The 23188-nt window shown below is 38.9% G+C and overlaps 1 protein-coding gene across 1 annotated transcript in view; it reads right to left on the reverse strand.

Annotated features, from left to right (window-relative positions):
* LOC148367660 (CUB and sushi domain-containing protein 1-like) overlaps nt 1-23188 on the reverse strand; it is a 654387-nt gene that overhangs the window by 114712 nt on the left and 516487 nt on the right. Inside the window, exons 31-32 of the mRNA XM_088334675.1 lie at nt 19075-19262; nt 15158-15352 (exon numbers count right to left, since the gene is read on the reverse strand). Coding sequence (XP_088190801.1) covers nt 15158-15352; nt 19075-19262 — 383 coding nt within the window. The remainder of the gene's footprint in view (nt 1-15157; nt 15353-19074; nt 19263-23188) is intronic.

The raw sequence follows: 23188 nt of genomic DNA on the forward strand, positions 1-23188 counted from the left end.
GACGCTGTTGGACGCTCTGAGATCGCGATACAGACGAGATACAGCAGTGCTTTTCACGCGGTAAGAAATTCACACGCGGTTGGAAGCGCGAAAAAGTTTTGCGCTGCTCAAAACTTTAGACCACGGGTAACCGCGGGCGGCACACATGGTACACACGAGGTAAAGACGCGGTACGAATGTGCTAGGACGTGCTACGGCCGCGGCAAAGACGTGGTTAGACGCGAAATTTTAGCGGGTAATCGCGGGTGGAGCACGGTCATGGCACGTTTGTTCTGCGCCTGTATCGCGGTGTTATCACGTGCATTAGCGTGTGTACCGTGATGCAGCCGCGGTTACCCGCGATAAGGACGCGGAACAGTCGCCGGCGTCTGTTTCGCGGGCATACCACGGGTAAACAGCGGGTTTAGCCAATTTTGCACATTTTCCACCGCGTCTGCTTCACGGGCAGAAATTTCTGGCCGTGATTCAGCCTCGATATGCCCGTGAAAGGCTGTGTGACCAGGCCTTTAAGTCCTGAATGACTTCTGACTCCACATCGAACCATAAGAACAGGATGGGAACATTCCTGTCCAACCTGTCCATGCTTATGGGATGGCCACTCTGGAACACAACAGATAAGATCAACAATTTGGACATAAATGTGGGCATAGAAAAGAAAAATACATCGTTTACTGTGAGGTATGCATCATGAAAAAATGTAGAAATGATTTTTTTTTATATCCAATGACAACTCTTTTGAATTAAATTCCTTATGAACTAAGGTGTTTGGTCCTACACGGAAGTTGGTGACAATCATGTCAGCTTAAGGGTCAGGTGGACTTTTCTTGTGTTTGTTTACTTCTCATCGTGTCACACATTAAAGACCCCTACTATATGTCATAAAATGGCATTAAGATACTAATAAGTAGGTTGTCATTTATGTCTACAGAAACATAGGGTATTATGTGAACATGCGTTGTACGTTAACCCTTACTGTATTTGACCGAACGGGTCATTTTTTTTAATGAGAGGACGTACCTTGTAAAGATGAATCAGTGCTACATAGCGCAGAAGCAGTCTTCAATATCGCGCATTTCTCCTCCGTTGATTGGAGACACGGAAAAGGTGTTGAGCTTCCAGGCAATCGGTAATAACACAGCTGTAGTGGGCATTTTTAACGTTGCACGGACTCTCCAACTGCCACACCACAGGTTGAGACTCAAGTTGTTTACATGTGACGTAGGCCAATACCTCACTGAGGTCTACAGCCAATTCGTATTACGGCCATCTACTGGAATGGGGTGGAACCTTGCAAGTCCCGTCCAATTTCTTAGGGGACAATCTTCACTTTGCACTCCACTCACCGAGGGGACTTCCCTATGGAGGGACCTCACTGGAGGGTTCTCAGGGCCAAGTGAGAGGAATTGGATTGGGCAATCTCATTGGCTAAATAAACAATTTCAATCTCCCTTGTTAGGTCTCATGAGAGCCCAGGGATCTTCTGCATGCTTCAGGGGAGGATTCTGAGCCTTGCAACAACTAATGGCTGAAATGTGATTCATTAACTCTTTAAATATGAAAGCACACATCTGGAAACACAGCAACCAGGGGGGAAGCAGTGAAAGGAATAAGATAGACAATTTGGAATTGTTCAGAAGTAGTGATTGACACAAGATAATTAACAGCACATGATTCCGATATTTGAAACGGCCTGCAGAGAGCGCCTTGCAGGCCCTCAAGGCATCTCACTGCAAAGAAGATGGTCTGCATTTATATAGCTCTTTTCAAGTCAATGAAGACCTCCCAAAGCACTTTACAATGTGCTTCACACACACTCACACACCAATAGCGGCCATGCAGCCATGCAAGGCGCTGACTTGCTTATTGGGCGCATTAGGGATTCAGTGTCTTGCCCAAGGACACTTCGACATATAACACGGAGTAGCCGGGAATCAAACCTGCGATCTCTTGATCCCAAAATGAGCTCTCTACCGCTTGAGCTAATGCCGCTCCGAGGTAACCCTTCAGTGATCATCTCGCAAACATTTCAAATACAAGCAGAAGGCCTTCAAGTGCTTTATTCTTAGGTGGTCTGGGCATTGAGCGGTTATACTGTGTTGAGCAAACGCTGCACCTGTGCTTCAAACAGATTTCAAAAAACACATCAGTGAGCTGACCAGATGAACTGAGATATCCCAAACTTTGCATATGAATGGGCACCCCGATAAGCTTCTCTCTGTGAATGGATTTCTATGCCAAAAAGAAAGAAAAAAAGACACTTAAAATGTTTTTGGTCTTTCCAAGATGGTTGGCCTCTCGTCCCCCACTTTGCTGTCCCCTTCCCTTTTGCTTCGTAAACCATGAGAGTAATCGTGGGCTTTCTTTTTGGTCCTTTTCATCCTGCAAAGCAATTGATATTTTCTGGATTGATTCTTGCTGTGATGCCGCATTCTAACCCGCGGGTCTGAAGGTGCGTTCTTGATCTACCCACAATCTCCCGGTGGTGTTGCTCCAGGCTCAGGTGCTATAAAGCCTCCACATAAATGGGCTTTGATCACGCATGCTCATAGTGCACAACAAGACACATGAACACACAAGCACTCACGCACACTCTTTGGAACACTTACTTATCATGGTTGTTACATCTAACAAACACACGTACACGCTAATAAACGATGGCAAACACACATAAATACACCATTTTCTCCAACAAAGTAAAAATAATAAAAAAATAAAAAATATGAAAAATGTCCGAAAGAGTTAAGGTTATGTTGCAGCACCGTCTTTTTTTCTTTTGAAAACCAGCTAATGAAATTGTTATTGTGCTTTCAATTTTCCAGGGATTAGATTCATCACAGAAAAGAAAATAACTTCAAACTCTTGAGTCCAGCACTGCCACACACACACACAACAACACACTGCTATTGTTGTTACAAAGAAAAATGAGATTTTTTTTTTCTCTGCTCAGTACACAGTGCATGCTTAATAAAAGTCTGGTCGTGTGACACAACCGGCAGAATTTGATAACATTTATAGTTCATATATGACTATGTACTTGGAAAAAATATATATATGGGGGTGTGAATCTTGGGGTTTTGGATTAAAGGTGGGTGCGTAATTTGAGGTGTCATTAAAAAGTTTCAAATCAAATGTTTTCTCGATTAAATATGTTTGAACAATGCCCAGCTGAGTTCAGACAGCCTTCATACATGTTTTTCCCCACCGCGGGAGGAAAGTGATTTCACACCCGTGCACGCAAAGTTAAACTTAACTATTGTTATTTGTGTTGCTGGTTATTTACTTTCTTATCTCTTTTCTCTCTTTTCATATCAGAAATAATGTTAAAAAAATGTTGTTTTTAAAAAAAATCCATCTGTTTCTTGATTACTTCAGAAGGAGAATCCTCAAATTTGTTGAATGTGACATTGATATTGTGTATATCCCTGAGAATCCTCAAATTTGTTATCAAGTTGTTGGGTTACTTTTTTGAGTTCATTTAAATCCTCTCAGGATTTTTAGGGTATTCCTTCTCCTCACCTGTTGGCCAGGAGAAAAAAGGAGCTGAGCAAAAAGAGCTATCACAGGTGGAGAAGGGAAGATACCACACAGCAGTGTGAAAATCTTTGTTCTCGTTTGCTTAAATTGCTCAAGTTTTTTGTCTTCCAAGAATTATTCTCTATTTAACAAACTGTAGCTTAGTATTAAGTGAAGTCATTTGACTTCACTGGCAACAATCTCAAACTTGTGCTTGCAAGTAACAGGATACCCATTTCCCAAACGATGGCTAATATGTTAAAAAACAAAAAACAAAAAACAACACTTCTAAGTCAGGACACTTCCCACGCAGTTTATTTGGTCGAAAATACATTAGAGCGGTGCCAAGGTTCTGTTAAAAATATATTTTAGTTGGTTGGAAAATGAAAGACGAAAAATGTCTTTTATTGAGGCGTTAAAACTATGTATTTTCAAAATTAGGGGGTTGGGGGGCTAAATGTGGACCATTGAATGGGGTCACCACATCCCAATTTCAAAAATCAATTTTTAGAGTAAATCAAGTCTAAAAGCAAATTTAGCCTAAAATTCAACATTCCCCAAAAATCTGAGAACACACAGCTAATGCTACAACGGCGGCGGAGGGCTGTGTGTGAGTCTTCGGTGGGAATGACTGTCTGTGTGCGCGACCGTGATTGGCTAGGTCAACAGCCGGGGCGGGCAGTGCACAAGTCAATGTGGACACCCACCCAAAACAAAAAGTAAAGAAAGACTACAGCTACTATTATAGTGTTTTGTTACATTGAAAATAAATATATAAATTAAATCAGTAGAGCGCAAAGCAATGCTGAACACCAGCGGGTGCTCAGTGTATTACTATTGGGTCCGGGAAAAGACTGACTCGGCATCAGGAGAGGAAGCAATAGGAGTTCTGCAGATCCAGCCTACTGCTCAGGCTACATAACAGGCCACCCCTCCCGATTCTGTACCTCACCAATTCTAGATACATTAACCCATAAAACTGATGACCTGGAGCTACAACTTGTGGGAAACCCCTAATCATCATCGAGAATTGGCTCCATCCGAAGATCCTCGATGCTAGTGTGTATGTAGCTGTTCACTTTCTAAATATTTTTATTGCACTGAAATTAGAAGCCCTCCAATTTTGTTCTACTATTGTATTATGAGTCTTAATGCCAATGGAATTCTTTATTCTCTGTTTTCATTTGTATTTCTGTGTTGTTATTTTGTGCCTCAAAATAGGAGGCTGTTACCTCATAAACAAATCAGTATACTTTGCGGGTTATGATTATTGTAGGACTTTTGTGAACGCTATCCTCACCAAATACAAGGGATTACTGTATTCCTAGTACTGTTTTGAGACTTGTAGGTAACCACCCAATGTCATATCGTTATTAATATCGTTAGGTTTGATTTTGCTATCAGGAAATCAACACATAGAAGAGCCGACACCTGGGTAAATATTATTTTTCACATTTGTGCGATTTCAATCATTCAAAAACACTCAGATAAAACCTATTCATAAACGTATCCACGGCATTCAATTTTTATTAGGGTGCATGTATACACATGCATGTGTGAATGTTGAAAAGCATGTCAAAGAAAAACCCATCAACCGTCACTAAGAATTTCCTTTTCCTTATAAAAGCTCTTAGTTACCATGGGAACCAATAAAAGATCATTTTGCGATGGAAGGTCTGTATGTGTGTCGGCGAGAGAGCATGGAGCATCACAGACTAAATCAGACAGACGGAAGAAGCGGGAGCAAGGCAGTGTGGGGGAAAAGCTCAGCAAGAATTAGTTACGTGCGAAGGGAAAGAGAAAAAAGGGCTGAGTGAGGGGACGAAAGGTGAAACGAGAGGAGACGCAGGGAGTGTAAGTGGAGCTGTATTATTTAAGGGGGTCTCAACCTGTCTAATGAGCTTGGTCTAAGAGCCCCCAGGAGCTGGCCCCAGACACACAGACGGAAAGGGAAAAAGAAGTGGCCAAACTACGTGCTGAGAAAAAGTCAATGAGGAGAGAAAAAAAGGCCATGGAAATAGAGGGAATTGGTAAGTCCAATTGTGTTGACTGAATAGCTGCAAGAGAAGAGGAAGTGGCACCTTAATCAAACACCTTAATCTTGTAGCTTTTATAAATAGGTTACTAATTGTTTGTCCATGTTATTTTTTATTCTCTCTTAAAGAAATTATGAATGCAACTTGGCAGACATGAAACGTCACCGTGTTTCATACCTTCTATATTTGAAGATAATATGCACATATGTTCCTCAAGGGACACATTTTATTATTTTAGTGGTAAAACAAATTTCGTAATTAAAGAAAAAAAAACAATATTGACCTCAAAAGAATAATAAGTACTGTAATTATCACGGCGTCGCAGTGGTTAGCGCATGTGCGGCACAGTTCATGTCTTGGGAACCTCCTGCGTGGGTTCAAATCCAGCTCCAGACTTCCTGTGCGGAGTTTGTATGTTCTCCCCGTGCTTGCGTGGGTTTCCTCCGGGCACTCCGGTTTCCTCCCACATTCCAAAAAACATGCATTTCAAGTGAATTGGCCGGTCCAAATTGTCCCTAGGAGTGAATGAGCGAGTGAGTTGTCTGTCCCCGTGTGCCCTGCGATTGGCTGGCAACCAGTTTAGGGTGTCCCCTGCCCACTGCCCGGAGATGGCTGGGATGGGCTCCAGCCCCCCCGCGATCCTAATGAGGATAAGCGGTACGGCTAATGAGATGAGATGAGATATTATTCATCCTTTCATTCATTATCTGCAGCGCTTATCCTCAGTAGGGTCACGGGATGCTGGAGCCCATCCCAGCTATCTTTGGGCAGTGGGCGGGGACACCCTGAACTGGTTGCCATCCAGCTTCAGGGCACACAGGGACAGACAACTCACTCGCTTATTCACAACTCGGGACAATTTGACTGGCCAATTAACCTGACATGCATGTTTTTGGAATGTGGGAGGAAACCGGAGTGCACGGGGAGAACATGCAAACTCCACACAAGAAGGTTTGATCCCATGCCCTCAGAACTGTGCCGCACATGCTCTAACCATTGTGCTGCCGTGCTGCACCACAGACATATTATTTTGTTTTAAAAATACTCATAAGTGGATGATTATTTTACATAACATGAGCCTTACCTAAAGGTTGGGTAAAACATTGAAAAGTTAAATAGTTGGTTTTGGTAAATTTGAGTGTCCGTATTTTTATTCTTTTTTGAGTTTTTAGCACTGGTTTTCGCTTTGACTAGACCGTGGATTGGCTACCTGCCGCTCAGGAGTCACATGGGGCTCTTTAGTGCTGCCGAGCGGCTCTCTGGAGCTTTTCCAAAAATGTTTACAAATTGGAAAAGATGGGCGAGAGAAATATATGTTTCTTTTAATTAATATGGGTTTCAGTTGTAGGAAAAATAAGACACAAACACCTCTAAATATTTCCAATTCTGTAAAAATGTGTAGCATAGATATTACATTTCAATTCCTTCGGCAAACCTCTCCCTCGCTTCTTTTCCTCTCTCCCATGTCTCCTGTGTTGGGGCGAACTGTGAGGGCCCAGGCTTCGCTTCTTTTAATGGAGCAGCTTCACAATGTAACTCAACACAAAAGTCACATTTAATGGAGAAGAAAACAAGCCGGTCAATAGCACTTTTTGGTAACAAATTAGCTGTTTTAATTATTTTTTTTCTGATTTTTGTCAGTATATATTTTGAATTCAAAAGTGTTTGTTGTTTAGGCCCGAGAATGGGTGCATTGGTTTTGTATCAAAAGAGAGAGAGAGAGAGAGGAAGATGCTGCTGTGTTTTACCCATGCACTGAATGGTTGGTCATATGTCCATGAATCAAAAGGCTACCCTTTTATCATTTGTAAATGCATGCTGTGTTTTATTGCACTCTTTTTGGAGCTGAAATAAGAGGCACGTTATGCCTGTTTTTCGAATCCTTAAAATAAAAACTACATGACAAATTGGATTTCTTGACTGCATTTTCTTATTTTTTTGAAAATAATAACACATATTGTGCTTTATTATTATTGTAATCAGGTCAAACTTGAGCCGGTATCCTACAACAAAATAGGTGGTGCGTCATTTGCTACAAGATGTGTTGCATCCAACTTAGTCATTTTGATAGTAGGTTAATAAAGCAAAAATAAATACATATGGCATATTTTGCATTCATAGTAAGGCTAATATAAGGCCTGTCATTTTATACAACTCCAAACAAATTGGTTTTTCATTTGTATTTTTTACGTCCAATATGGCACTTTCAACATTTGGGGTTGTTGACCCCTGCAATAGACCATACAGCAACATCTTGTAGTACACACTGTCCCTTTATTATTGCTTATCTGTTTCATACATATTGTAAAAGTAACAAACTCAAGTAATATCACACCAAAGGTAAATGATATTTGATTATTCCTTTATTTGTATATATGTTTATAATGTGATATATTCATATTCACATATACTACACATACTGTAAGTCTTACTTACTACATACCAATGTTCCCTCTAATTTTCCACGGGTCTGAACGTTCACACAAAGTCGGCGAGCAACGCTTGAAACAACAGTGAGCAACAGCAATCCCAAGTGTGGCATGTAAATCATTATCAAACATGTCCAAAACCTGATATCAACTTACATTTTGATGAGTTTCAGGCAATGCAAACATTTTTATCACTTTTGAATGAATTGACTAATGTATTATTGCAAGGCTTGTACGGCCTACAAACGTCATTTGTTTTTACAACAATTCTTTCACAAGATTTCCATTTATTTTTTTTCCTAGTATCTTAAAATACAAATTTTTTAGGGACTTATTTAGTCGGTTGCACGATACACAACTGTATTTAATCACATTTTTTAGTGGAAGTACAATGTTGGCAACAAGATTGACTTGGTATAATTGGAAATTATTTGAATGGAACACAAACTTTTTCTTCGTTTTCCCTTTTTTCTATTTTTTAAAAATTCCTTTAAAAAAATCTCATTGGGTTTATTTTTTCCTAGCTGTTACTTTTTTTCTTTTTGTTGTCTATTTACTTTGTTTCCTTTGTTTCTTTCTTTTCCTTTTGATCCCAAGAGCAAAGAAGTGTTCTGCTGGTTCGAGAGCGTTCTCCATCCGGGCACCGGTGCTGTGGAATGCTCTTCCCCCTGAGATCCGATCTGCAACCTCAGTGGAAATGTTTAAATCTAAACTTAAAACTCACTTCTACTCCATAGCATATGAATAACCTACTCTTCTCGTCGGCTGAAAAAATAGTCTGTGTAATATAGTGTAATAATCTGTGAAGCCCTTTGAGACTCTTCGTGATTTAGGGCTATACAAATAAAAATGACTTGACTTGACTTGACTTGACTTTTTCTGGCTTTTTTTTGAATTTTTTCCTTCTTTTTTCTCTTTCTTTTGTTTCTTTTTTCTCAGCTTTTTACTACTTTTTCATTTTGGTATTTTTTTCTTTTTTGTTCTATTCTCCCTTCCTTTAAGTCATTTTGTGTATAATTTTACATAATATTTGGTCATATAGGGATGAAGAAGCATAAACAACCTGAAGAGCCGTTTAAGACCCGAAAGAGCCGGTTTCTTTTAGTGAGCCGATCCGAAGAAGCCGGTTCTCAAAAAACTCTACTGACTTTACTCAACTTCGTTCAACTTCGACCTTGACTTCCAAATACCGCATTTAGAACACAACATCAGGGGAACCCTTGTATTTTTACCATCATGCACTGTAACTTTGACTTAATTCGCTTCTCAATTAGCAATTTCGAGCCCAGATTTTTGTGAGCTGGCTAGACTTTCTTGTACGCGGAAAAGCTCTGGGTAGTGCGCAATTGCGCACACACGCAGCTTGGAGGGAATATTGCTACATTCTATTTTGTTTAAGTGTTTAGCCAAACTTTTGCACTGCGGAATAAAAACCTTAAATCCGACTACCCCAGCAAAATCTGACTCCCCTTAGCTTGAATGCGCACTATGCACCCGACAGAACCTGTGTCGTGATCGTAGTCTGTATAATGTGTTTATTAAGGAATATTGAATGGCGTAGTTAAAACAAAATTGTGATTGCAATCTATTTGATGAGTTTAATAAGACATCTGCAAACATCACCAACACCGCAGCGCTGAGAAGCATAGTTCACGCAAAGGGGAGTCAGATTTTGCATTTAGGCACCACACTGTGTTACAACAACACAGACAAACATAGAAGTGTGCATACTTAAAAACACAGCTGGAGTTAAACTGAGTTTGGTTGTGGTTGATTTAAGTATTGATTTCAAAGTGAAACACACGGATAAAAACTTGTCAGAGTTTGTCTTTCAACTTCATCCACTTTCAAACCATTGATTAATTAATCTTCAACTCTCTCATAGCTGCTCTGTTTGACATGTTCTTCCGCATAGCATAGAAATCAACACACCATGGCAGACAAAAGCAGGGAAAGCATTCAATGGAGAAATGAAAATGAGGTTTTGGATCGAATTAATATTTGGGGGGACAACTTTGTTCAGCTTCTGGTAGCACAATAACTTTCAAATTGCTAGATATGCTACAGCGTGCAGCACGGCGGCGCAGTGGTTAGCGCCTGTGCGGCACAATTCTGAGGTCGTGAGATCAAACCTTCCGGTGTGGAGTTTGTATGTTCTCCCTGTGCTTGCGTGGGTTTCCTCCGGTCACTCCAGTTTCCTCCAACATTCCAAAATATGCATGTCAAGTTAATCGGCCGCTTTAAATTGTCCCTAGGTATGAATGAGCAAGTGAGTTGTCTGTCTCTGTGTGCCTTGCGACTGGCTGGCAACCAGTTCAGGGTGTCCCCTGCCCACTGCCTGAAGATAGTTGGGATGGGCTCAGGCACCCCCGCGACCCTACTGAGGATAAGCGGTGCAGATAATGGATGGATGGATGCTACGGCGTTAGCATCCATGTGTAATTCCGCACGCAATGGACGCATTGTGAGTGACGTCATTTGTCCTCTTCTGCGCATATGGGATATGGTGGTGTTCACACAGCATATGTATAGAAGTCACAGGAAATCACATACAAGTTGCATTTAGTTGGAAATGTGAACAATTTCATGAAAACATCGGATTTTGCCCTAAAATTGAAATTTAGCATTCATCTCTGCAGTGTGAACCTTATATGCATGCTCACACCTTACCCATTAGCGGTGATGTCCCATTCAACCTTTAGTAGCTTGATCTATGTCCTCAGCTACGTCAAAGTGACGTTTTTTCAGTGTTGTTAAACTAAACATAACGATGACATCTCACTTTTGTTACTTACTGTATGTCAACTCTCACCGTGCAAAAATTGGTGTTAGTGTTCACTGCCTTAAAACAAAAATGAACCCAGAGATACTTTAACAGCTTTCATAATGTTTTCTTCAGTTCATACATTGATGAAATAAAATAATTTACAAAAAAATCGTTTTAATTAAATAGGGATGCAAGATACATTCCAGGACAATCAAGACCTGCACACACTTGGCACCGACTGCATGCAATGCCACTTGCGATAGCCATTATGCTGGTGTCAGGTGAGTCACTTTTGGTGGAAAACAGCGCAGCGCCAATGGCGTTGAGTATTAAATATGTTTGATCATTTTGTCGGTCGGTCGCCAAATTCCTCAAGAGAGGAAATCGTCAAACTGCCTTTTTCCACAACACATATGCACTAAATACAAAACAAAGCGGTGAAGTCTGAAAAAAATTTATGACGCTTTTCTAGAGAAGATGAATCTGTCAACGTCTTTGCCAACATTATTCATACTTTATAACAGCGGTCAGCAACCTATGACACGCGTTCCAACAGTGGCACGCGATGGGTTAACCAGTGGCACGCGAGGGGTTAACCAGTGGCACGCAAGCACACAGCAAAATAATAATGATTATTTTTTTTGGAATGGGCACATTTACCTGAAATTTAGACATTTTCAGCTGCGCGCTGTGGTTATGGTAGCGCCGCTCCTCCTCTTCTTCGTGTGTGAGTGTGTGTTTGCGCGGCAACTAGCAGAGGAGAGCTCCGTGTTTTAACCCAGCCAACGAAACACACGAGCGCGATAAATGAACGAATCATGACGGCTCCTCTGGAGAAAACATCTCGTTCTTTCCAGCCAGCGTGGACAGACAAAAGGGCTTTGTGCAAAAAATGACCGTGCTGTTTTGAGCATTTTGCCTCGAGATCGTTGTACCCCGCACAGCAAGTGTTAAACTTCGATACTAGACGAAACATGAACATTAATTCAAGGATGAGTCCAACATGACGGAGACTTTAAAACGCGCAGTGTCCAGGTTTGGCCAAAAAACACAGACCCTGAAAACCATTGTCACCGCTAAAAACACCACCACTGAAGAAAGTCATCACATTGTTCATTGAATAGCAAAGCACAGAAAACCATTTACTGGTGGCGAATATTTTTAAGAAGCGTGCGTGTATGCGTGTGTGCGCGTGTCTGTGTGTGTGCGCATGCGTGCGTGCGTGCCTTCTGCTTTGCTGCTGTTATTTCACGTTTTGATATTTTCTGCAACAAGATATCATTGATGAATTGTATGGTAGCTGTCCATAGCACTTGTTTTTTTAATTTAGTTCATTGTTGATGAAGAATGGTTGATTCTGGTTAATTCTTTTGGTAAAAAGTTGAAGTCATGGATGGCTACAGGCCTTTCCACTTGTTTTTTAGTTAACTGATGAACAAGAATAGTGGAAGGTAAACTGGTGAGTTATCCAATTTCAATGTATATCCATGTTGTATATTTGGACTGGTGTAAAATTACAGCTCTGTTGGACATAAAACACACTGAAAAAATACATTGGCACACTGATTTACAAGGAAATTTGAAAGTGGCGCTCCACACCAAAAAGGTTGCTGACCCCTGCTTTAATACATGACTAGAGCGAAACAGGAGGTCCGACGATACGTCATTTACTAGTTACTAGGTATTCACAATACTTATTTTTTGACCCAAAAATCCAGTTTATATTTATACATCCAGATTAAAAACAAGTGGAAGTTATCTATCAATAACGTTACAATTCTCTCTCTGTACCATTGGGGTGAATGTTAGGTCACTGAAGTTTCCTTCAATCCCCATGGAACAATGACATAAAAATACAAATTGGTCCGTTAACGTGGCAACTGCCAATGACAACAACACAAAGATGACCATTTATGTCTGTGTTGCAATCTGGGTCTTTTCTCCACAGTATGGTTGCCCTGGCATTGTTGTTTAGAAATGTAGGGCTCACATATTACACAAGACAGCCCTCATTTGCATTTTCTGTGCCTTTCTTTGTAATCCCTATCCGACTCTGTGGTAGTTGTCAAATTGAATGGTCACATGATCCAAAAACACATGACCTTAACAATCAGGAGTAGAGCTAGAACCGGTACAACTGAGAATGGTTTCAGGTGTGGTGGTGCAAGGCACAGTTGGCATTCAGCAGTCAAAGGCATCAACAAAAATTTTTCTATGCGTTAGCACCAAATGCACGCGGGGCTTAACTGCTAACTATGACGTCGCAGTTATCGGAGCAAGTAAAAAAAAAAAGCCGATAGTCACTTGGACACAAGCTGTAATATAAATAAGCCGAAAATACTTGGTAAAGATATTTCAAACATTTATGTTCGTCATTAAAAAATAATTTGATTGTCTGTAGAAGTAGTAGCACCACTTAGTAGTTTGTTCTTTCTAACTCTCTGTAATATTTGTGAGGCACGGAGAGCTCAACCATCACTAGCCGCATGGTTCAGAATGTCTGCAGCCCTGTTGTGATTTTATGAGGTTATAATAATTGCTATAGGTAGGAAAACAGTCATTGTACATCCTACTAAACATATTTAGAAATTCAAGCTCACATGTGTAATTGATCTTAAAGTTACTTTAGTCGAACAGATCAAATGTGGCTGGCTGCCCACCACTGTGGCCATATGTCAGATTACTGTCATTTATAATTCTGACTGCCCCTTTTGTGCATACTCAATCAGAGACACACACTTTCGATGACAAATCCACTACAAATGGCCATTTGGCAGGTGTCACTTGCTGGGCTCTGTCAGCCATTAATCAAATAGACAGTTTTGACAGTTTTTCCCTACAAATACTGAACAGAAACTGCCTCAGATGCTCACACAAGGGCACACACGCATACTCAATTGCAGCCATAAATGAAGAAATATGCACAAGAAAGACTAGAATAAAGCTCAGATAGTGTCTATGTGGTTTGTAATACCGGCAGTTGTGTGGTTTATACTTGCATTTTTTTAAAATCTTGATTATATTTATTGTTTATTTTTTTCTTTCAAGTCATGTTGCAACAAAAAAACACATTACAGAATCACCTTAAAAGAAAGAAGGCATTAGAGGTTGAAGACAAAGGCTTATAAAAGACCTGTTCCCAAAATAACTTTGGACACTCCTTCAATCAATTATCTAAACAAATTGTCATGAGTTTGAAGATGCTTCGATCTTCGTTCTAGTTTTGGAATTCATTTGGCTATATCAATATTACGCAACCCTTTTTTTTTTTTAACCAAGGCAAGCTGTTTATTTTTATTTTTGTATCAACATGTTTAAAAATTAATTTCCAGCCTCTTGTATCAGGTTTTTTTTAAGGTTAAGGTACCAAGATGCCTACATTGACAGTACACTATATCGTACACCTTTCCAATGTCTTCAGTACCATTAAAAAAAATCCGGTGTAAATCATGTATTTTGCAGAGCCACAAATATATATGTGATTTACATATGCAATTTTCAATCTTGCGTGTGCATTTATCAACGCATATGGATTTTAGATCATGAGTAGAACACATGTATATTTTTAGGTCTGATCAATAGGTGTGTAAATATTGTTTAGACAAATCTCTCCCCTTATACTGTAGGTGTTGTGTTAAAATGACCGCAATACGTAGCTTACATTTTTCAGTTGCAGGAAGTTCTTCCTATTATAATTTACCACTGTAAACACTTTCTTAATGTTTGGCTTGGACAAAAATAAATGTCCTTAATTGGGTGAATCCTTGCACCAATACTCATTTCATAGTGCCCTGTTTAAGTATTGCATGTGCAGGTTCTATCTGCCACAACCCATTAGGGGGATTAGGTTTCATGGGACAATGCCCTACAAACTAATGCCAGCTGCAATGGCAAAACAAAGCACCAGGGAGCAGTCTCAGCCTCATTTTTAAGCAGCCTTGTTGAAAAAAATGGCAACAATTTCAAGCATATTCAAGCATTTCACGCAAAATCCAAGCACTTTTCATTCATTTAAGATACAACATTTAATTTCAAGCATCTGCACGAAACCGCAATGAAGAAATATGCACAGGAAAAACTGGAATAAAAACATTCTATTGCCTATACGTTTTGTAAAGCAGACAGTTATCAATGTTTCTCAACCTTTTCAAACCAAGACACCATTTTTTAAGTTTTCTGTGAAAATGTGTTACAATGTATTCCCAAACTTATATTATCAAGATACCCAAATTGACAGTACAGTATAAAGTTTAAAGCAGAAAAGGGTCTCCAAAATACCTATGAAGCACATAAATACTGTAGCTAACATTAGGCGTCAATTAAACACCACAATTCCATTTATGAGTGTTAATAGGGCAATCAATGTGTTTTTTAGGCATGTAACAATTTGTTGAGCCATAAATCTCTCTTACCTTTACATGAGGGCAGAGGCTTGTCCCAAACTGGCTTCCCATCATGCCCCATCACACAGGTTATTGTTTCACTGCCTACTGTTGTGTAGCCATGGTGACAGTTATAGGACACCTGAGATCCCAGTTTATAGTCGTGGCCAGTCCTGCTAGCGTTCATGATGTTACCAGGATCAAAACAGGACTCCCTTGGCTTTTCTGAAGGAAACAACAAAGTTGTGCCCATTTAGAAAATCATAGCCTGTTCTCTACAATAAGATAGCTACATATATCAAAATAACAAAGTAAGCTTGACATTTTCTGCAAATGTCATCTTGAAAATGAGTAGCATTACAATCCTTCAGGAGAAGGACGTTTATGAGCACATAGTCCTGTAATAACTCATTTGTAGTGTACCATTATATTTACTTTTTAAACTGATTGTAATGCCAATACTTAAATACATTTTACGTCAGAAAATAAATATTGATGCTAGACTATATAAACATATATTGGATAGTTTAAAGGCAAATACATTTAGAATGTCGAGTGGTGAACGTGTGTGATTTTGAAGCACGTGTATTTCTTTTGTTATTTTACCGTGTTAAACGGGACAGTGTGTGTTATTTAGCACATCCCAGTGGTAAAAGAAACTCATTCATTAAATTATATATGTATATATATATATATATATATATATATATATATATATATACTGTATATATATTAAATATTAATCAGAAATACATGACATATCATAAATCACACCTTTTTAGAAATACTCGCGGGTCAATATATTTGCATGTATTTTACATAAAATGAGCCGCAGCTATAATATAAAGTTGACATAATTGTGCGGCATCTTGCTGCTACAAGTACCCAAAAACCTAATATAGAAAGCTGACAAAAAAATGAAGAAGTAAAATAGTGTATTTTGGTCACTTTAAGTCTCCATAGTTTGTTTTCTTTCTTGTGTGTTTTAGCATTCGTTTTCGGTTGCACTAATTTCATACAGTAACTTGTACTGGTCAAAAATTACTCACTGTCCTTTAAGTTATTAAATCAAGAAGAACACAAGTGAACAAAAAACAACATTTTTATCGTAAAAAACATTTTCAAAATGATATACCATCTGCCATACTATGTAATTTCAGAAAAAAGTAAGAACTAAAAATACATTTTGAAAATGTATCAAAATGAAAATGAATGCATATATATATTGACATTTACTAGCAGATAATGACAATACTTGTCTTTATCTAACTACATTAATATTTGTTTGTTTCTTTAGCAGTAGAGTTTTATATGTTTTTCTTGACATTTTAACATTTTAACATGCTGCAAGTGTCTCCAGTAGTCTAAACACGACATTTTGATTAGTATCGTCTTTGAGTAAAGTGGGAGTTAAGGAACAAAATGGAGAATTTTTATTTATCTCAGGGAGGGACCATTTAGCTTGTAATTTCTTGATGGAACGCTTTTTTTTCTCTTGTTGAACTTAGTGGCTGCTGTCAGGAAAGGAAAGTTTATTCTTTACTCTATGATTTGATTGGATGTGACAGACAAAAGAGAAACTTTACGACATATTGTTATACTTGTATTTGTTTTCCTCAGAGTAAAAGAGGCTAATGGGGCTAAGATAAAAAAAAACTAGTTTTATGAAGTACCAACAGGAACTTGTGTCACAAACTGTCTAAGTTCGAAATGACGAAGTTGGGACAGGCTGTTTGCCTTCCCGTGATTGCCCAGGCAAAGAACGGTTGAACAGGTAGAAAGAAAAACACGGAAAGCAAATGAGGGATGAGTTAGGGATGGTAGAAGCAAATGAAACAGGGAGATGATTAAGGTTGCATTTTAATTAGAGCGATGACAGATGAAAGGTAGTGAATTAATGACAAAAGTAGAGAGGTGTGAGGTGGACTGGCAAGGCAGACAATAGAGGGGAGATAATCGTTTTTAATTACAGATGAATGGAGTGAGATGGGCACAAGAATGAAAACTGATTTTTATATAACTTGACAGGGGAGATGGAGTCGAGGTCTAATGATGAAGTAAAATCAGCTTCGCTATGACAATAGCTGTTAAATCACAAGCAGTTGAGCAGCTACTGTAAAACCTGAGATGAGTCACAATCTAGCGAGGTAAACAACTTACGAGCTGACGCAGTACATTTGGCGCTTCTTACCGAAAAAAGGCTTCATGATGTAAGGCTGCAACCAATACATGTGGCAGTTTTAAATATTAGCCTGTCTGGGGATGTGACACTGCTGTGCCTACGTTTCGAAATACCCGACAAGTGACTATGGCTATGTAGAAGATCAATTACACATACAGTGTGTGAAAAAGTATTTGCCCCCTTACTGATTTCTGCATTTATTCTCAAAGTTACCACTCACAGAGGTTTTAGATCATCAGACATATTTTACCTATCTGCCCCTATGTGAAAAAGTAATTGCCCTCGAACCGAATAGCAAGCTGGGTCACCTTAAGCAGTTATGACAGAAATCAAACGCTTACAATAATTGGTAGTCTTTCACTACATTGTCCAGGAGTTTTTGCTCACTCTTCTTGGCAAAATTGTTTCAAATCTACCATATTAACATATTTTCTAGCATGAATTGCCTGTTTAAGGTCACACCATAGCCTCTCAATAGGATTTGAATCATGACATTGACTTGACCACTTCAAAAAGCGCTCTTAGGTCATACAACAGAACAACGATCCAAATGGCTCATAAAAAAAAATAAATAAATAATGACAGTTCTAGAGATTTAGTGCATTTCTATTTTTCAGATGGTAAGAAAACCTTTACCATATTAACATGTTGGTTGCAGTTAAAATACGACAAAAAGTAATTGCACCATATTCTTGCAAATTGAGACTAACCCTATCATCACATCAGAATTGCTATGTCAATTACTGGAACCCAAATAGAGGTACCTCTTTCCAAATAAAAAATCTATAAATTATTTCACACTGAATGATTCATAAATTGTTTCAATTCATGTTATGTGGGGATTTGCACCCTTACTTTGCATTTATTTCAATTAAATAATGGGCCTAGACATCCATCCATCCGATTATCTGCACCGCTTATGCTGAGTAGGGTCACGGTGGTTATGTAGCCTGTCTTCGGCAGTGGGCAGGGGACACCCTGAACTGGTTGCCACCCAGTCAAAGGGCACACAGAGACAGACAACTCAATCGCCCATTCACACCTATGGTCAATTTGAACCGGCCAATTAACCTGACATGCATGTTTTTGGAATGTGAGAGTACACCGGAGTGCCCAGGAGAAAGCCACGTATGCATAGGGAGAACAAGCAAACTCCTCACAACTCACCCTCTGTGCCGCCTGGGACTAGACATGTTATGGTATATTCACTCAAAGGGTATTATATTGTACCCTTTTATGGAGAGTACATTTAATGGTGAAAAAAAAAAAAGTCTGCATAAAACGCTGAATTGATTAATGAGGAGGATGGAAAACAAAGATGTTAAGTAGCGCACATATCAAGTTGTACGTTTTCCCTGTAGTTTAAACATTTTTGATCATTTGTAATTTAAGAGAATAATCAAACACTTCTTTTTTGGAGACTGATCTCGTTTTGGCTCGATTCCGGATGGTCTCAGTCATTAGTAGAAGATGACAAGATCATCGTAAATTGCTACTATTGTCGCGGTATTTGACATAAAGTAGTCATGCTTGCGGTGAGTGAATGGGTACTTCAATATGGTTGTAAGATTTATTTGCGCCTAATAAGGTGAATTGCAATAATTAATAAATGGAGCTATTGGCTGAGGTTCACACCTGTGTAGTAGTGTCATGCAATTGTGTGTAAACACCAACTTTTGCAGCCAAACACTACTCCATACGTACTGGTTGAGAATAATCCAAATCATCATTAAACAAAAGCAGTGATATGACACTAAAGTTTTACCTCTGAACTCGATGGCAAAGCCAGACATGCCTAGGGAGGCGTCCGATCGGAATGCCAAGAAGAGACTATTCCCACTGCTCTCGATACGCTCCGGGGCTTGGTTGCCTTGGAGACTTGCCAGCAGAGGCCCATTAGAGTCTTCGCCCTCATAAATGTGAAGGAAATCGTAACTGGGCTCCATGTTAAAACTGGTGGAGGAAAAACAGAGATTGATTGCATCAAAATAGATCCTCTCAATAGTGTGCTACCGGAGGAATGACTGCCGTTCAGAAATATAATTCAGGGAAGCCGTTTCATTTATCATTGAAAAGTTCCTTTTGAATGAAACATGTGCACTGCAAATACGTTTATTCTTTTTGCTTACAATAAAAAATATTTTGTTTTTATTATTGGCCACCTGCAAAGGAGAGTACATAGGATGCCAGTGATTTTCCTTACTTCATGCATTGTTTACATCGTTATCACTATTAAACTATTGAACTAAAAAAAAAACGTCAAAATATAGGGTTTCATGATAACACATTTCACTTCCGACTCAGTATCAATGTTGCAGCCCACATTACTGTCTGAAATCAATATTATGTTATTCAATATCAGTCAGAATTGAAATCAGATCTGGGCAAAACAAGATCTATTCACTGTGGTAAATACAATTAACAAGATTTTTAGGCTCGTTCTTCTCGATTTGGGTTCATTCATGGCCAAAGCCTAGAGTTGATTCCTTAAGACAAATGGTCTCTGCATGGTAGATCTAAACACTTAGGGATAGAAGAGCATGACCTGAAACTGAAATTGACTGCTTATATGTGGGCGCCAATTTTTAGAGATTAGAGGTAAGGTTTGATATAACCAGAATCTATTTTTTGTAAGGATACCCAATATTAGTATAAGATCAGGATGACCTCTTAGAAAAAAAAAAAACTACTGTATTGATGTATTCTATAAAACGCACCTAAAAAACCCAAATTGGCCCGAAATTCAAAAGTTATACCACAGTGTGGCTAACCGCAAAATACGGTGGATAAGATTAGTAACGCATGACATATTTTTATTTTTGCGTTACTACACGTTGTTTTACAGGAGCATATCTGTGCAATAATTGATCAGTTGAAAAATATCCCTGCCCAAAATCGCAACACATTGTAGGATAGGATTTGAACCGAGGTTACAGTTGTGTGAGCACCGGCATTTATTCACTGGACAACCTCTAGGACTGATGACAAATAAAAAGACATTCAATTTTTTCCATTTTTCACACCATTTTTACTTTCAGTGCCATGAACGAATGGAAAAATAGAAAGTCTTGAGAGATATAAATAACCGCAAAGTCTGATTCATTATCAGATACACCAAACAGTTGTTTCTCCTCATCGTGCCTCTTGGCATTTAATTTCATCTTTGAGGACGTCTTTCAGTTTTCTCCATTCTCCAACATCTGCTTCTGGTACCTTGAAATTTGTTTGATAATGAGATTAAATCTTTTTGTGGGTCATTTGTATCACTAGTAGTCTTATGGTTTGGTTATGGCCTTTCCCCATCACGACCCAGGTTCAATCAATCCATTGTTTTGTGAATATTTTGACGAATCAGTCATTGCATTATTATAAACCTTGAGTGCATCAAACATGCAATTGTTACACAATAATAAATATGAAATGTGCCTTATAGTCCAGTGCGCCGTGTATACAAAAAATATATGACAAAGGACTATTTTTGTGGGTTGCCTTATAAACTGGCCCACTCTAAAGTGGCAAAACTAAGTAATACTGTCATAATCCCTTAATGCATAATGCATTGGTTCATAAATATAACTTTTGTTCTCCCATGGCAACAGGAGTATATTACCAGCTTGTGTTTTACTTACCTGTTGTTTTTTGTTTTGTTGTGTCATGCGTGTGGGTGGTGTGTTTTGTTGTGTCACCCTGCCGTTTTTTTCCACAAGAGGTGCACTGGTAGCAAGAGCCCACCTGCTGCTCACTTCAAGAGGCTCTTGCTTTGCTAGCTAAGAGTGCTCACACGATATCCTTCAAGATAACTTCAACAGCATTACTCTCTTATGCACTTTATACCCACAGAAACCACAATAAAGATGGTACACATCAATTACCTCTCCCTTCATAAATAGAATAATCTTATAAAACCTCCTTGCAAGTCATTTTGGCAGAGTGGATACTTCCTCTTCACGCTAAACATTGGTAGAAAACAGTGTGTATTTAAACTATTGTTTTTTTCTCAGTTTTACCTATATTTTTCCACAATATAAATACAATTAAAACGATAAACATCATCTCATCTCATTAGCTGCACCGCTTATCCTCAGTAGGCTCGCGATGGGTGCTGGAGCCCATCCCAGCCATCATCGGGCAGTGGGCAGGGAACACCCTGAACAGGTTGCCAGCCAATCGCAGGGCACACAGGGACAGACGACTCGCTTGCTTATTCACACCTAGAGACAATTTGGACCGGCCAATCCACCTGAAAATGCATGTCTTTGGAATGTGGGAGGAAACCGGAGTGCCCGGAGGAAAGCCACGCAAGCACAGGGAGAACATACAAACTCCGCACAGTAAGTCCGGTAGCTGGATTTTGAACCCACACAGGAGGTTCCCAAGACCTTAGAACTGTGCCGCACACGCGCTAACCACTGCACCGCCATGCTGCCCACAATAAACATCAATCACACTGTAATATAATATAAATTATACAACAACAAGTATAGGGACACTGTAATATTTGGCCACGTGATGTCGCTGTATTGTGTAGTGCAACCTAAAACGAGTGCTACATTGCACAATAACTACCTAAGGAGAATAAAAGTGACCAAGCCACACCGTTTTTCCCAGTAGGATGCACTGAATCAGGGTTCTCTAACTTGCAGCCCAGGGGGGCAATTGTGGCCTGCTCTAATATGAAAGTTTAAAGTAAAGTGTTTAATGTTGAGGGACCTTGTTGTAGAAAAAAATATCATAAAAAAAAGACTTGTTCAAAAACACACAAAAATACATTAACTATGATACATACGTTCATTTTAAGAATAATTTCCTTTGATTTATCTTACATATAACATAATACATACTAGAAAGAGCTGACAAAATTAACTAGCATATTGCTGCTGCGGGTACCCTGAAAAACTAAAACCTTGTGAAAGACTGAGAAAATAAATTAGACGAAGAGTAGTATTAGTCGGTCACTTTGAATCTCCTTAGTTTGTATTATTTCCTGTGCTTAGTAGCACTCATTTTCAGTTGCATTGGACAGTATAGTGTTATATCTAGTGGTCAAATAATGCACAAACTTTAATGTAAGCCCAAACACATTAAACATACATGTATTACTGATTATATGATTTATTTTCGCATTAGTATATGTTATTTTTTGTAAAACAGCTTTACAAAAGATAGTCAAGAACAATGGAATGTTTTTTTCTGAAAGGATTTCCTCGTGGAAAACACGATTTGTCTAAACTCAATTATATTGTATATTCTGTTTTCATAGGATCACTTGAGGGTCTGCTACACTTCATGTCTACACTTCAGACTAATGCTTATACTCTTTGCTTAATTCAGAGCGTGGAGGCTAATCGTAAGTGAGTAAGTAAGAAAGAAAGAAAGTAAGTGTAGTGGAGGTGATATTGCACTTTTTAATCGGGGAAAGTGTAGAAAAAAAAAATCTGGAAGTCAACCACTGGCCTAACCTACACCATCAACTTGACCTTAGCTCCAGCAGTAAATCGAGTTTGAAACCGACTAGATAATACACAATGTCCCTGTAACGTAATAGCTATTTTTTTTTTTAATCAAAACAACAAAATACACAGAAAATACATCCAATGTACACTTGTAATAATTCCGGTGCATAATCTTAATATAACTATGAAAGTAACAAAAATAAATATGCAAACAGTATTTTTCCTTTTCTTTATTTCTTTTTATCTCATTCTTGAGGAATCACAACAGATGGTAGATAACATTCCTCATTTTAGGTATTAATCTTTAAATCATAAGAGAAAAATATCTTAAATTGAGAAATCATCCACCATCTGCAGTATCATTTTGCTCATTCAAGTAAATGACACCTGAAAATGAGCAACATGTTATTCCAACGAGGTAGCAAT

The sequence above is a fragment of the Urocampus carinirostris genome, chromosome 4 (assembly GCF_059441175.1).
Source record: "Urocampus carinirostris isolate Australia breed hairy pipefish chromosome 4, RoL_Ucar_1.0, whole genome shotgun sequence".
In the NCBI taxonomy this organism is placed as follows: domain Eukaryota; kingdom Metazoa; phylum Chordata; class Actinopteri; order Syngnathiformes; family Syngnathidae; genus Urocampus; species Urocampus carinirostris.